A 12,025-nucleotide genomic window follows, 5' to 3' on the forward strand; every position below is an offset into this window, starting at 1 on the left:
AGCACGCCTGCACCTCTGGACTTGAGGGGGAGGTAGGAGGTGTGGGGCAAAGGGGACGTGAGCAGAAAATGAGGGCAAGTTTCACTGAGAAAGTAGCATTCCCAGAACAGATGATCTTTCAAATGATTCAAAACTGAACATTCAGGGGACACAGTGGCATGTCCACCGTGTGGCGCACGTGGTGGCGCAGTGGTTGAGTCCGCCTGCCGATGCAACGGACACGGGTTCGTGCCCCGGTCCGGGAAGATCCCACATGCCGCGGAGCGGCTGGGCCGTGAGCCATGGCCGCTGAGCCTGCGCGTCCGGAGCCTGTGCTCCACAATGGGAGAGGCCACAACAGTGAGAGGCCCGCGTACTAAAAAAAAAAAAAAAAAAAATTGAACATTTCAGGAAAATTGTCTGTTCGTTAACCTGGGCTGGCATCCAGGCTGACGACGGTAAGCTGATGCTATTTTTTTCCTCTCACTCACCTGCAGGACCAATTTACAAACATCCTTTCCTAACCTTGCCCAGATTCATCCACTCATAAGCAAATGGCCGTGCTCCCTCAGTAAGGAAAGTCACAGTGAGCCAAGCAGGTGAGTCAATTCTGCATGAGGTCCTTCCCCACCCTCCACACCCACCGGAAGGCTGAATCCTAGCCAGTTGTCTTCTGAGGTAACAGCACCGCCAGCCAGCCAAGAATCATCTCTTACCGGCTCCTCCCTTCCGCCCATTCCACTGCCCCTCCAACTAGGGAACAGGCCACCAGGCCAATTCCTCCTCCGAGTCCTCCCTGAGAAGTCCCTCCTTTCTGGCCTCCTCTCTCCAACCCCAAGACCTCTGCTCCACTCCAGTCCTCACCACCTCCCATTCTGAACTGTCGCAACAGCCTCTTGCCTTTCCTGCCACCACCCCCAGTCCCAGTCTGGCTGCACCAACTTCACCAGACTTAGCTTCCTAAAATAAATAATTGTATCACTCTTGCCTAGTTAAAAAGCCCTCTGGGTCCCCATTTTTTAGGAGATCGCAGCCCTCCAAGGCACTCCTCCCCATATGCTGAGCACCCTGCTGACCGCAGGGCGTGCTCTCATCCCCGCCCCATCTCAACTTCCACCCACGCCTCTGCCTTATTGCACTTGCTCCACCTAGCACACCCTTCAAGATCCAGTTCAGGGAGCCGGATTCTTCCAGCTCCATTCTTCTTCCTCAAAATTGCTTTGCCAATTCGGGCTCTTTTGTGTTTCCATACGAATTTTAAAAGTTTTTGCTCTAGTTCTGTGAAACATGCCATTGGTAACTTGATAGAGATTGCATGGAATCTGTAGATGGCCTTGGGTAGTATGGTCATTTTAATAATATTGATTCTTCCAATCCAAGAACACAGTATGCATTTCTATCTGTTTGTGTAATCTTGGATTTCTTTCATCAGCATCTTATAGCTTTCAAAGTACAGGTCTTTTGCCTTCTTAGGTAGGTTTATTCCTAGGTATTTTATTCTTTTTCATGCGATGGTAAATGGGATTGTTTCCTTTATATACATACTACTATATATAAAATAGATGGCCAACAAGGGCCTCCTGTATAGCACTGGGATCTATACTCAAAATCTTGCAATAACCTAAAATGGAAAAGAATCTAAAAAAGAAAAAAAATATATATATATATACACACATACATCTGAATCACTTTGCTATACACCTGAAACTAACACAACATTGTAAATCAACTATATTTTAATTAAAAAAATTTTTTTAAAGACCCAGTTCAAATACCACCTCTTCTTTAAAGTCTTTGCCAGCCGCTAAACGAGGGCAACCAACCATTTCTGTTTGCACCTGTTGTTCTAGAGTAATTACTGAAAGCAGCACACTGACTTCCCCAGGGCCCTGCTGTGGATGATAAATTATATGACCCTCCTACCTAAAATCTACCCTGACCCAAAGACAGCACTCGTTACTTGTGTAACTGTGTCTTTTGCTAGAGCGTGTGTTCCTCAAGAGCAATCAAGCCATCTTATCTCAGTATGGACTTCCAGCACCTGAAGACTGCTGCACCTGGGGAGGTGCTCAATGAACACTGATGGAATGAAAGAATGAATCTGATACGAAGAAAACTGTAGCAATCAGTTTTATCTAAACTTCATCTAAAACGCCACTGGGGAAAATTTCTAAATCAGAATTAGATCCAAAAAGTCCTGGGCCAAAAATTCAGGCCATGAAAGCATTTGTCACATAAACCATTTCTTTCCGTAATCCAGTGTTTCTCAACTTTTTTTCAATATTGTCCTCCTGCCCTAGGAGCCTTTTTAGACATTTTTTTTCCTAACCACATCCCCCATGAAATGTTAATAGCACAGAGATATATCTGTACTTTATACATAAAAGAGCAAGTATTAAGTTTATTCTTCTTATATAATAATGGGTTCAGAATGGCAATAAAAATGTTAAGTCATGTTTTAAAATTTAAAGCTATTAACATTAAACTTTGTATTTGCTGAGTAACTTTTAATGTAATTTTAATGTAAAAATGTGATGTATCAAATTATACATAAAAATTGCCAATTTCTACATAATAATAGCAATGTAACCAAATTTTTCAAACTTTCAAAACTGCTATTTTTCCAGTAAAGGTAAAACAATTGAAAACAAAATCTTCTTAAAAGTTATTTTTCATGAACTTAACTCTTGTTTTATATGAGAAAATAATTTTTTTTTTCTTTTTTTTTTTTTTTTGGCTGTGTTGGGTCTTCGTTTCTGTGCGAGGGCTTTCTCCAGTTGCGGCGAGTGGGGTCCACTCTTCATCGCGGTGTGCGGGCCTCTCACTATCGCGGCCTCTCCCGTTGCGGAGCACAGGCTCCAGATGCGCAGGCTTAGTAGTTGTGGCTCACGGGCTTAGTTGCTCCGCGGCATGTGGGATCTTCCCAGACCAGGGCTCGGACCTGTGTCCCTTGCATTGGCAGGCAGATTCCCAACCACTGCGCCACCAGGGAAGCCCCGAGAAAATAATTTTTAACTTATCCAGCTGCTACATATTCATTCAGATATCATCAATAGTTTCTCTTTTCAATACTTGGCATAGTTATTAGTGGGTTGAATAATTCTAATAGGATTAAAGAATAAAATATAAAGTACTTTTATTTAATTTTCAAATCCCAAGTCACACACAAAGTAGTGTGGGTCAAACATAAGCACTTAACATCCACAAGGCAGCCAAAGGCAGCCCTAATGGATAAGGAAGTCACCAACAGAGATATGGCTTCAGGATCAAGCTATTGATGGACAGAAAGTTCTCCAGTCATAGTCATCTAGTTGCCATAGGTTTATAGTAATGACCCTGCATACATTCTGTATATCTTCCATGAACTCAATGTCAATGTTGCTTGTGTAATACCCAAGAAAACCTAATGAGAGAAATTTAAATGTTAAGAAGTAAGATTTTGCCCACCAAGCTTTGAAGGGCCACAAACCACTGGAACATCTGAGAAGTTTCTGCCTCCCTCCAGAACCAATTTTTGCCACCCCTGAGGCTGCAAGCCCTAACCTCTGTGTTCCCACGTTTATCCTCCTAGCACTTAGAGAAAAAAACAAAAAAAACAAAAAACACCAGTTTACCTAAGAAAACACCCCATCCCACAACGATAATAAGGGCCCCTCTACTATCATCATCTCCTTGGGTACTTTTAAAGAAAAGGGATTCCCATACTATTAGCCTTTCTCCCAAACAAAGGAGCCCCCCACCTCTAAAAGTGTAGACTTTTGGAGCTGGAAGAACACTCAGGGCTCATAGAGCTCCTCCATCTTCAGATGAGGAAACTTAAAAGAGCCCTAAGAGGTAGAGAGACTGGCTCAATCAAGGTCACTATATTGTTATAGACAGAGACCTTGTCAGCCTGGGTCACTGTTGTATCTCCAAGCTAGGACCAGGCTTGGCACATAACACAGTCAGATGTTTGCACACTTAATGAATGAACGGCTATTGGGCAAATTAGTGACTGAGCTGAGAGCCCAGTTCACCTAATTCCTAACCTACCACTTTTCCAACTACACCAATTTGTCCCTTTTTACTTTCCTAGCATATCAAATAGTGGCCTCAAAGACTATCAAATTTATATTGTTTGAAAAACTTCCCAGCTCTTTTAGTTTCACACATCCAGAAAGTTGAAGAGCAGGGTCTTGTGTGCTTGTGGTAGAGTGCTTCAGCCCACTGAAAGTGAAGGACTTTCCACAAATAAGTCAAGGGTACCCGGTTGACAATGCATCACTTCTTACTTGCTTACCCTGCCTTGATCTCTTTTCTAGAGTTCTTGTTCACGTGCCAGATCTCCTTACCCAGACTGAGAACCGTAGAGAGCCAAAACTGCCTTCCGTTTCTAAGACACCTACTAAGTTTAAGCACGAAGCAAATGTTCAATAAATGTTTGCAAAATTTATTCCAATGGAAATGGTGCACCATGAGGAACAAAAGTGGATTTGGCATGAACAAAAAAATTCTGATTGTACTTTGCTCATTTCCTAGGACCAGTAGAGTACCTAACATGTAATGGGAGCCTAACAGTTACTGAATTTTAAAACACAAATGAAAGATATGGCAAAAACTGAGACGTTATTAAGCACAGTCTTCATTCATTCAATAAATTCATTGAATTTATTCATTCAATAAATACGTATTACCAAGTATCTGTGTGCCAGGCTCTCTGCTGCTCTAAAACCTAATTTCCCCCACAGAGCCAGAGCCCTCCTCCCTAGCAAACGCATGGCATTAGGTTCACCTTGCAGGCTGTGGGCACAGCTAGGGTAGCCATGTCTCAATATGCCCAAGACAGTCCCAGTTTACACCTACTGTCCAAGTGTTCTCTCCCAACAATGCCCTGGTCTAGACAATTATATCACCCTAAGTGTAGCAAATCTTTTTCAACAAGAAGCCCAGGGATTCAAAAATTTCACTCCACATTTACTAGCTACTCGCAGTCCCTTTTTTTTGGCTGTGCCATGCAGCACGTGGGATCTTAGTTCCCCAACCAGGGATCGAACGCATGCCCCCTGCAGTGGAAGGGCAGAGTTCTAACCACTGGACTGCCAGGGAATTCCCTACTCCCAGTCTTGTTTCCTTATTTCTAATCCAGGCATAACACATTAAACTAAATGGTTATAAATAGAAAAGTGGCTGGGGACAAGGCTGGGACATCAGATTGAGACTACACTGTAGAGAGCCTTGCATGCCAAGAACATGGATACATAATTTAATATACAGCAGGGAGCGATAAAAACCTTTAAGGGATAAAGTGAATGTATAGTCAAAGCACTATGAGTGTTATGATGTTGGTTACAGAAAAGATCTAAGACAGGAGGAATGAAAAAAGCCGGCTCCAGGTCATACCAAAAAGACAGCCTAAAGCTGTAAATAAAGAAAGGCTGTCACAGATGAAAACGGCAACAAATATGCTATTTCATCATTTGCCTTTATGTGTAATTTTAAAGTTTCAACAATAGATGCAGCTATGCAAGCTCTAGTTCATTGATCTGTGGTCCTGATACCCTCCTTGGAAGGCACATGTTGTAAGGAAGCTTCTGGACAGTCAGGCTTGCCCTCCTGTCGGCCAGTCGTGTAAAGGAGCTGAAGCTCGGTTTTTGTTTTATTTTAAGTGCTACATTTCAAACACAGTATTCGTTGTCAGAAGAGTTTCCCGACACTGAAAGAGATGGACAGGAAGCTTAACCCGCCAACTCCAGATCTTCCACTATTGCATCATTTGAAACTAAGCCTCCTCAGGCAGCGACTTGTAAAATTCAAGTCAGGTAAAATGGCAGCAGCAGTCGCTGTGGGTGCTGCTCCTGCGGCCGCCGCCGCTGGCCTCAACTTCAAGCGCCGGAGAGCGCGTCTCTCCGGAGCTGCCAACTGCTCAAAGGAACAGTCGATAAATCAACAGGTCCTGCTCGCCCGCCCGAGGGTGCTCAGACCCGGGCGCGCCAGCCACAGAAGGAAGTGGCTAATTATTTAAAGACAGTCGAGACCACTAGAGGCCGGAGTCGGCTCTCCGAGCGCCTTCCCTCCGTCCACCACCCACACTGGGAACCTGCTGGGAAAAGGCCCGGGCCCCGTACACGGAGGGGAAAGCACCAATTCCTGGGCTGCTGCTCCAGGTCCCTAGCCTTCCAGCCCCTGGGCAGCCCTGCACTGCCCGCGGGTGCAGACACCCCGAGGGCTCCTTTTTCCTCCGGCTGTCCCCCTCCTCTCATCGATTGCAAGCCTTTCTGTTCTGCCACTGGAAACTTCCAGAGAAGGTGAAATTCCCAGGTCAAGAGACGATTCTACAAACTCTAAAGGGCCAATGTCGGGACTTCAGAGTCAGACCTCATAAAGCCTAGGCGTCCCTGGTGAGGCTCAGTACTGCTCTGTACTGCGGGTCCTGCGCTCCCGCGCGTTCGCACCCATCCACCCGCTGGCCGGACGTGGTGTCCTCCGATCCGCAAGAGCCCACGATGCCGGCGCCCGCAACTTCAGCAGCGCCTCCGCTCCCAGAGCCGCAGAGACACTCCTCGCTCCAGCGAGGACAGACCTCCCAAGGCCTCGTGTCCCCAGCCGCAATCCCTGTCCCTTCCCACGGGCGAGAGGCTGCAGGTCCCAGACAGGGAACCAAGGGGGCGGAACCTTGACCGTCCCTGCCGGACTCGCTCAACCCTGCCGAGCTCGCTCATTCCTCCCGGGCTCCAGGGGCAGTTCCCACACTCCCCACCAGCCAGTACCTCGTCCGCTTCCAACTCTGCTCCGTTGCCTACGAGCGCCATGTTCCTCCTCCGGCTGCCGCCGCCCAGAAACCAAACAGGGAGCTCAGAGCCAACTCAGTTTCTCGGCTCCGGGCTCGGCCCAGCGCCAGCAAAGGAGGAAGAGGGTGGCTCCGCGCTCCCGCCGGGTCCCGGGCGGGGCCAGCGCGCCGTTGGGCGTGTGCTTTCCCCGCCCCCGGCGCCCGCACACCAGAAGAGCATCCATTCCCCGAGCCGGCGCCGGGTGATGGGCCTCTACACAAGCTCCGCCCCCTGCAGGCCTCGCCCCGCCCTCTACGCGGCTCTGACTAGAGCAGCCAATCAGATTCCCCAACGCTTTTCCGCCTCCAGACGGCATCCACTTAGGATCCACATGGGAGGGGTCATTGCGTGGGCGGAGTCACCTCGTGGGCGGAGTCACTGGCGAAGTTCGCTGATCTGGCCCACTCTCTGGAAAGGCACCTGAGAGTACCAGCTACCAGTACTCTGTGGGGAGGCCTGGAGCCAAGAGAGCGCTGGGTTAACGAGGCCAACCAAGGTCAAAGCCACCTAACCCTGATGCCCCTTTGAACCGTCCACCTGGTCTCTGGGCCAGTGCCAGTCCCCTTCCCTCGCCAGATGCGCACTGCATCTCGCAGATGGTGAGGCCAGAGAGCAGCCTTGAGTCAAGGTCACAAGTCACCCAAAGGTCTCTGTCATTCCACCTGTCCAGACACTAAGTCAGGGACATCATCTTCAGATACAGGAATGCTGTGTTTGCTTCTGTGTATGGTTGAAAAATAACAGAAAAACCACAGGACATATATTTATACAACTTAGAGCTCCTCTACCCCTCCTCCCAATATCCTGTCACGATGACCCATTTTGTAACCCCAAACATATGTGCATAATTCGTGCTTGAACTATAAGATCCATGAGGGTACGGATGCTGTTTGTCTTCTTCAAAACGGTATCCCCAGCACCTAGAACAGTGCCTTACGCGTGGTAGATGCTCAACAAATATTTGTTGGCTTCGTTTAGAAATTGATTCCTGCGTATAACATGTAAGGTAACTGAACTATCCAACTGAAAAATTATAAGGGTATTTGGTGGGGGGGGGGGGGTTGGTCAGCTTTATTTTACATACGATAAAATTCACCAAGTTTAAGTTTGTAATTTGATAACAGATGTTTACAAAACACCATTCCAATCATGAAAACACACCCAAAAAGTTCCCTGTGCCTTTTTGCTGTCAATTTCCTTCCCCCACTCCCTGGCCTCTGGCAACCACTGATCTGCCTGATCTGCTTTCTGTCACTCTCTTTTTTTTTTTTTTTTTTTTTTTTTTGCGGTACACGGGCCTCTCACTGTTGTGCCCAGCCGCTCCGGGGCATGTGGGATCTTCCCGGACCGGACCGGGGCACGAACCCATGTCCCCTGCATCAACAGGCGGACTCTCAACCACTGCGCCACCAGGGAAGCCCTGTCACTCTCATTTTGCCTTTTCTAGAATTTCATATAAATTGTATCACAGAGCACATGATCTTTTGTGTCTGGCTCATGAAGGGCTATTTAATGGTCATCCAGTGACAATTATAAAAATTGCTAACATTTATTGAGTACTTATTATGTGCCAGGATTATGCTGGGCCCCTTGCATAAATTATCTCCTTTACCCTTCATAACCCCATGAAGTAGGTGCTGTTAACTTACAGATGAGTGAAATGAGGGTCAGAGAGTTTAAGTAACTTGTTTGAGGTCAGACAGCTATTAAGGAAGTAGGGATGCCAGAATCTGAACTTCAGCAATCTGACCTTAAGGCGTGGTGGTAACCATTGTTCTGCACTGCCTCCAGCCACCACCTTCCCTTTCTTTCTCCCTATTTGTTTCAGTAGATCAGCTGCCTGCACATGTCTATTACACATACTTTCAGTGAGTCACCTTAGCATCCTTGAAACTTGCTCTACAATTTTAATGCGTCACTATGTACCTTTATACTAGAAAAATAAAATGGCTTCTACCCCACAAACAACATGGAAAAAAATGGATTAGATTATGGTGACGATTGCACAACTCTATGATTTACTACAAATCCTTGAAGTGTATAATTACAATGGGTGAGTTTTATGGTCATGTACATTATATTTCAATAATGCCACTTTTAAAAACAGGTTAACACATTCTTTCAGCACTCTTAGAATCAGATATGTGGAGCTAGAAAGGACCTAGGGGTCATTTAATTCCAATACACCTGAAAGTTTCCATTCCTCCCCCAACCTCCTGTTTATGCTTAGCTTTCTGAGGCTGGATTTCCTGTCTGGATCCAGATTCCACTCTGTATTGCTCATGCATGATTCTGTTTTTTAAAGTTCTAAAATTTAGTTGGCTCCTAAATTAATATCACATTATTTGACATTAAACCATCCTGTGGTGGCTTCTTCCTCTCTTGCATGCTTTATTATTGTCTTTCAAATTTCAACTCCTCAAATTTTGAAGAGGTACAAAAGAACTTGGCACTAATTAGTGGCATGATTATGTTATAGTGAGAATCAAGTTTAATTTTTCAGAAATCATTCTTTTTTTTTTTTTGCGGTATGCGGGTCTCTCACTCCTGTGGCTTCTCCCGTTGTGGAGCACAGCCTCCGGATGCGCAGGCCCAGCGGCCATGGCTCACGGGCCCAGCCGCTCCGCGGCATGTGGGATCTTCCCGGACCGGGGCACGAACCCGTGTCCCCTGCATTGGCAGGCGGACTCTCAACCACTGTGCTACGAGGGAAGCCCCCAGAAATCATTCTTATAGATAAAAGCTGGTAATTTTTTTTAAATGAGAGATCAAATCTGAAGCCCCGTATACTTTAATAACGATTAACTTTATTTATTTTGGGCTGCATTGGGTCTTCATTGCTGCACACAGTCTTTCTCTAGTTGCGGTGAGCAAGGGCTACTCTCCGTTGCAGTGCACAGGCTTCTCATTGCGGTGGCTTCTCTTGCTGCGGAGCACAGGCTCTAAGCACGCAGGCTTCAGTAGTTGCGGTGCGCGGGCTCAGTAGTTGTGGCTCACAGCCATAGTTGCTCCATGGCATGTAGGATCTTCCCAGACCAGGGCTCGAACCCTAGTCCCCTGCATTTGCAGGCGGGTTCTTAACCACTGCGCCACCAGGGAAGTCCTGCCCTGTGTACTTTTTTTTTTAACATCTTTATTGGAGTATAATTGCTTTACAATAGTGTATTAGTTTCTGCTTTAAAACAAAGTGAATCAGCTATACATATACATATACCCCCATATCTCCTCCCTCTTGCATCTCCTTCCCACCCTCCTTATCCCACCCTTCTAGGTGGTCACAAAGCACCCAGCTGAACTCCCTGTGCTATGCGGCTGCTTCCCACTAGCTATCTATTTTACATTTGGTAGTGTATAGATGTCCATGCCATTCTCTCACTTCGTCCCAGCTTACCCTTCCCCCTGCCTGTATCCTCAAGTTCATCCTCTACATCTGCATCTTTACTCCTGTCCTGCCCCTAGGTTCTTCAGACATTTTTTTGTTTTTTTAGATTCCATGTATATGTGTTAGCATATGGTATTTGTTTTTCTCTTTCTGACCTACTTCACTCTGTATGACAGTCTCTAGGTCCATCCACCTCACTACAAATAACTCAATTTCGTTTCTTTTTCTGGCTGAGTAATATTCCATTGCACATATGTACCACATCTTCTTTATCCATTCGTCTGTTGATGGGCGTTTAGGTTGCTTCCATAACCTGGCTATTGTAAATAGTGCTGCAATGAACATTGTGGTACATGACTCTTTTTGAATTATGGTTTTCTCTGGGTATATGCCCAGTAGTGGGATTGCTGGGTCGTATGGTAGCTCTATTTTTAGTTTTTTAAGGAACCTCCATACTGTTCTCCATAGTGGCTGTATCAACTTACATTCCCACCAACAGTGCAAGAGGGTTCCCTTTTCTCCACACCCTCTCTAGCATTTATTGTTTGTAGATTTTTTGATGATGGCCATTCTGACTGGTGTGAGGTGATACCCCATTGCAGTTTTGATTTGCATTTCTCTAATGATTAGTAATGTTGAGCATCCTTTCATGTGTTTGTTGGCAATCTCTATATCTTCTTTGGAGAAATGTCTGTTTAGGTCTTCTGCCCATTTTTGGATTGGGTTTTTTGTTTTTTTGATATTGAGCTGCATGAGGGGCTTGTAAATTTTGGAGATTAATCCTTTGTCAGTTGCTTCATCTGCAAATATTTTCTCCTATTCTGCGGATTGTCTTTTCGTCTTGTTTATGGCTTCCTTTGCTGTGCAAAAGCTTTTAAGGTTCATTAGGTCCCATTCGTTTATTTTTGTTTTTATTTCCATTTCTCTAGGAGGTGCCGCCCTGTATACTTTAAATTCACCCCACTAGATAAGTACCATTCCTGTTTCTGAGGGAGCCAATTATGAACACTGAATGAATAAGTGTGCTCTAGCCACTGGAACATCTAATCAAATTTGCTGTGCTCATGGCAGATGCCAACTTCCCCTTCCCGCACATGTGTGATTCCTCAAGATTATGAATCACAAATATAAAACAGATTTTTTCAAATAATAATTAGAATGAATTCATTTTTGTAACAGAATTCCCCTTGCCAGTTTGCTGATAATGACGTACTCTATCAGTCAAATGAGATTAGTCAAGTATTCCATTTCCCAAAAAAACCTAGCATAGGGGTTCAGCAACAGCAGTGTCTGAATTTGTTTCATTTTGAAGATACATCTACTGGTAGCTGTTTAGGTTTCAGATTAAATTTAATATTGCAGACAATTTAATCGTTAGTATTCTTAAACCTGTTACCCTCAGCAGATGTAAGGGTTTTTTTGTTGATACTTAATTCAAATAAAAATTGCCTCTTTATCATTTGTGTCGTAGGAGAGAGAATGATTTTGCACTTAGAAATTAAAATTTTCAGGTGCTTGTATCATTGTAAGTCATGTATTTGTCAATGGCTTTGTCTCACATTCATATCTTAGCTCAACATGGGAACTTCCCCTTCTAAATTACCCCTCCCTCTCCATCACCTACTATCGTGTCTTCCTACTACCTCTTAGCATTTGTCACTATCTGAAAATATCTTGTTCATTTATCTGTTTACTTGCTTATGGTCTATCTCCCTCAACAGCACCCTCACATACACTGTAGTGTAAGCTCCATGAGGGAAGGAACCTTGTGTTTTGTGCATACAGCAAAACCCCAGTGCCCAACACTAAATGGATATGTCATAAATGGTTATTGAGTGAATGAATGAAAGTATATAAA

At 45.1% G+C, this 12,025-nt stretch overlaps 1 protein-coding gene across 1 annotated transcript in view; it reads right to left on the minus strand.

Annotated features, from left to right (window-relative positions):
* Window positions 1-6,954, minus strand: part of TTC39B (tetratricopeptide repeat domain 39B) — a 130,473-nt gene extending 123,519 nt beyond the window's left edge. Inside the window, exon 1 of the mRNA XM_070045747.1 lies at window positions 6,726-6,954. Coding sequence (XP_069901848.1) covers window positions 6,726-6,767 — 42 coding nt within the window. The 5' untranslated portion in view covers window positions 6,768-6,954. The remainder of the gene's footprint in view (window positions 1-6,725) is intronic.
* Between the last annotated feature and the right edge of the window lie 5,071 nt (window positions 6,955-12,025).

This window comes from Globicephala melas, chromosome 6 (assembly GCF_963455315.2).
Source record: "Globicephala melas chromosome 6, mGloMel1.2, whole genome shotgun sequence".
Classification (NCBI taxonomy): Eukaryota; Metazoa; Chordata; class Mammalia; order Artiodactyla; family Delphinidae; genus Globicephala; species Globicephala melas.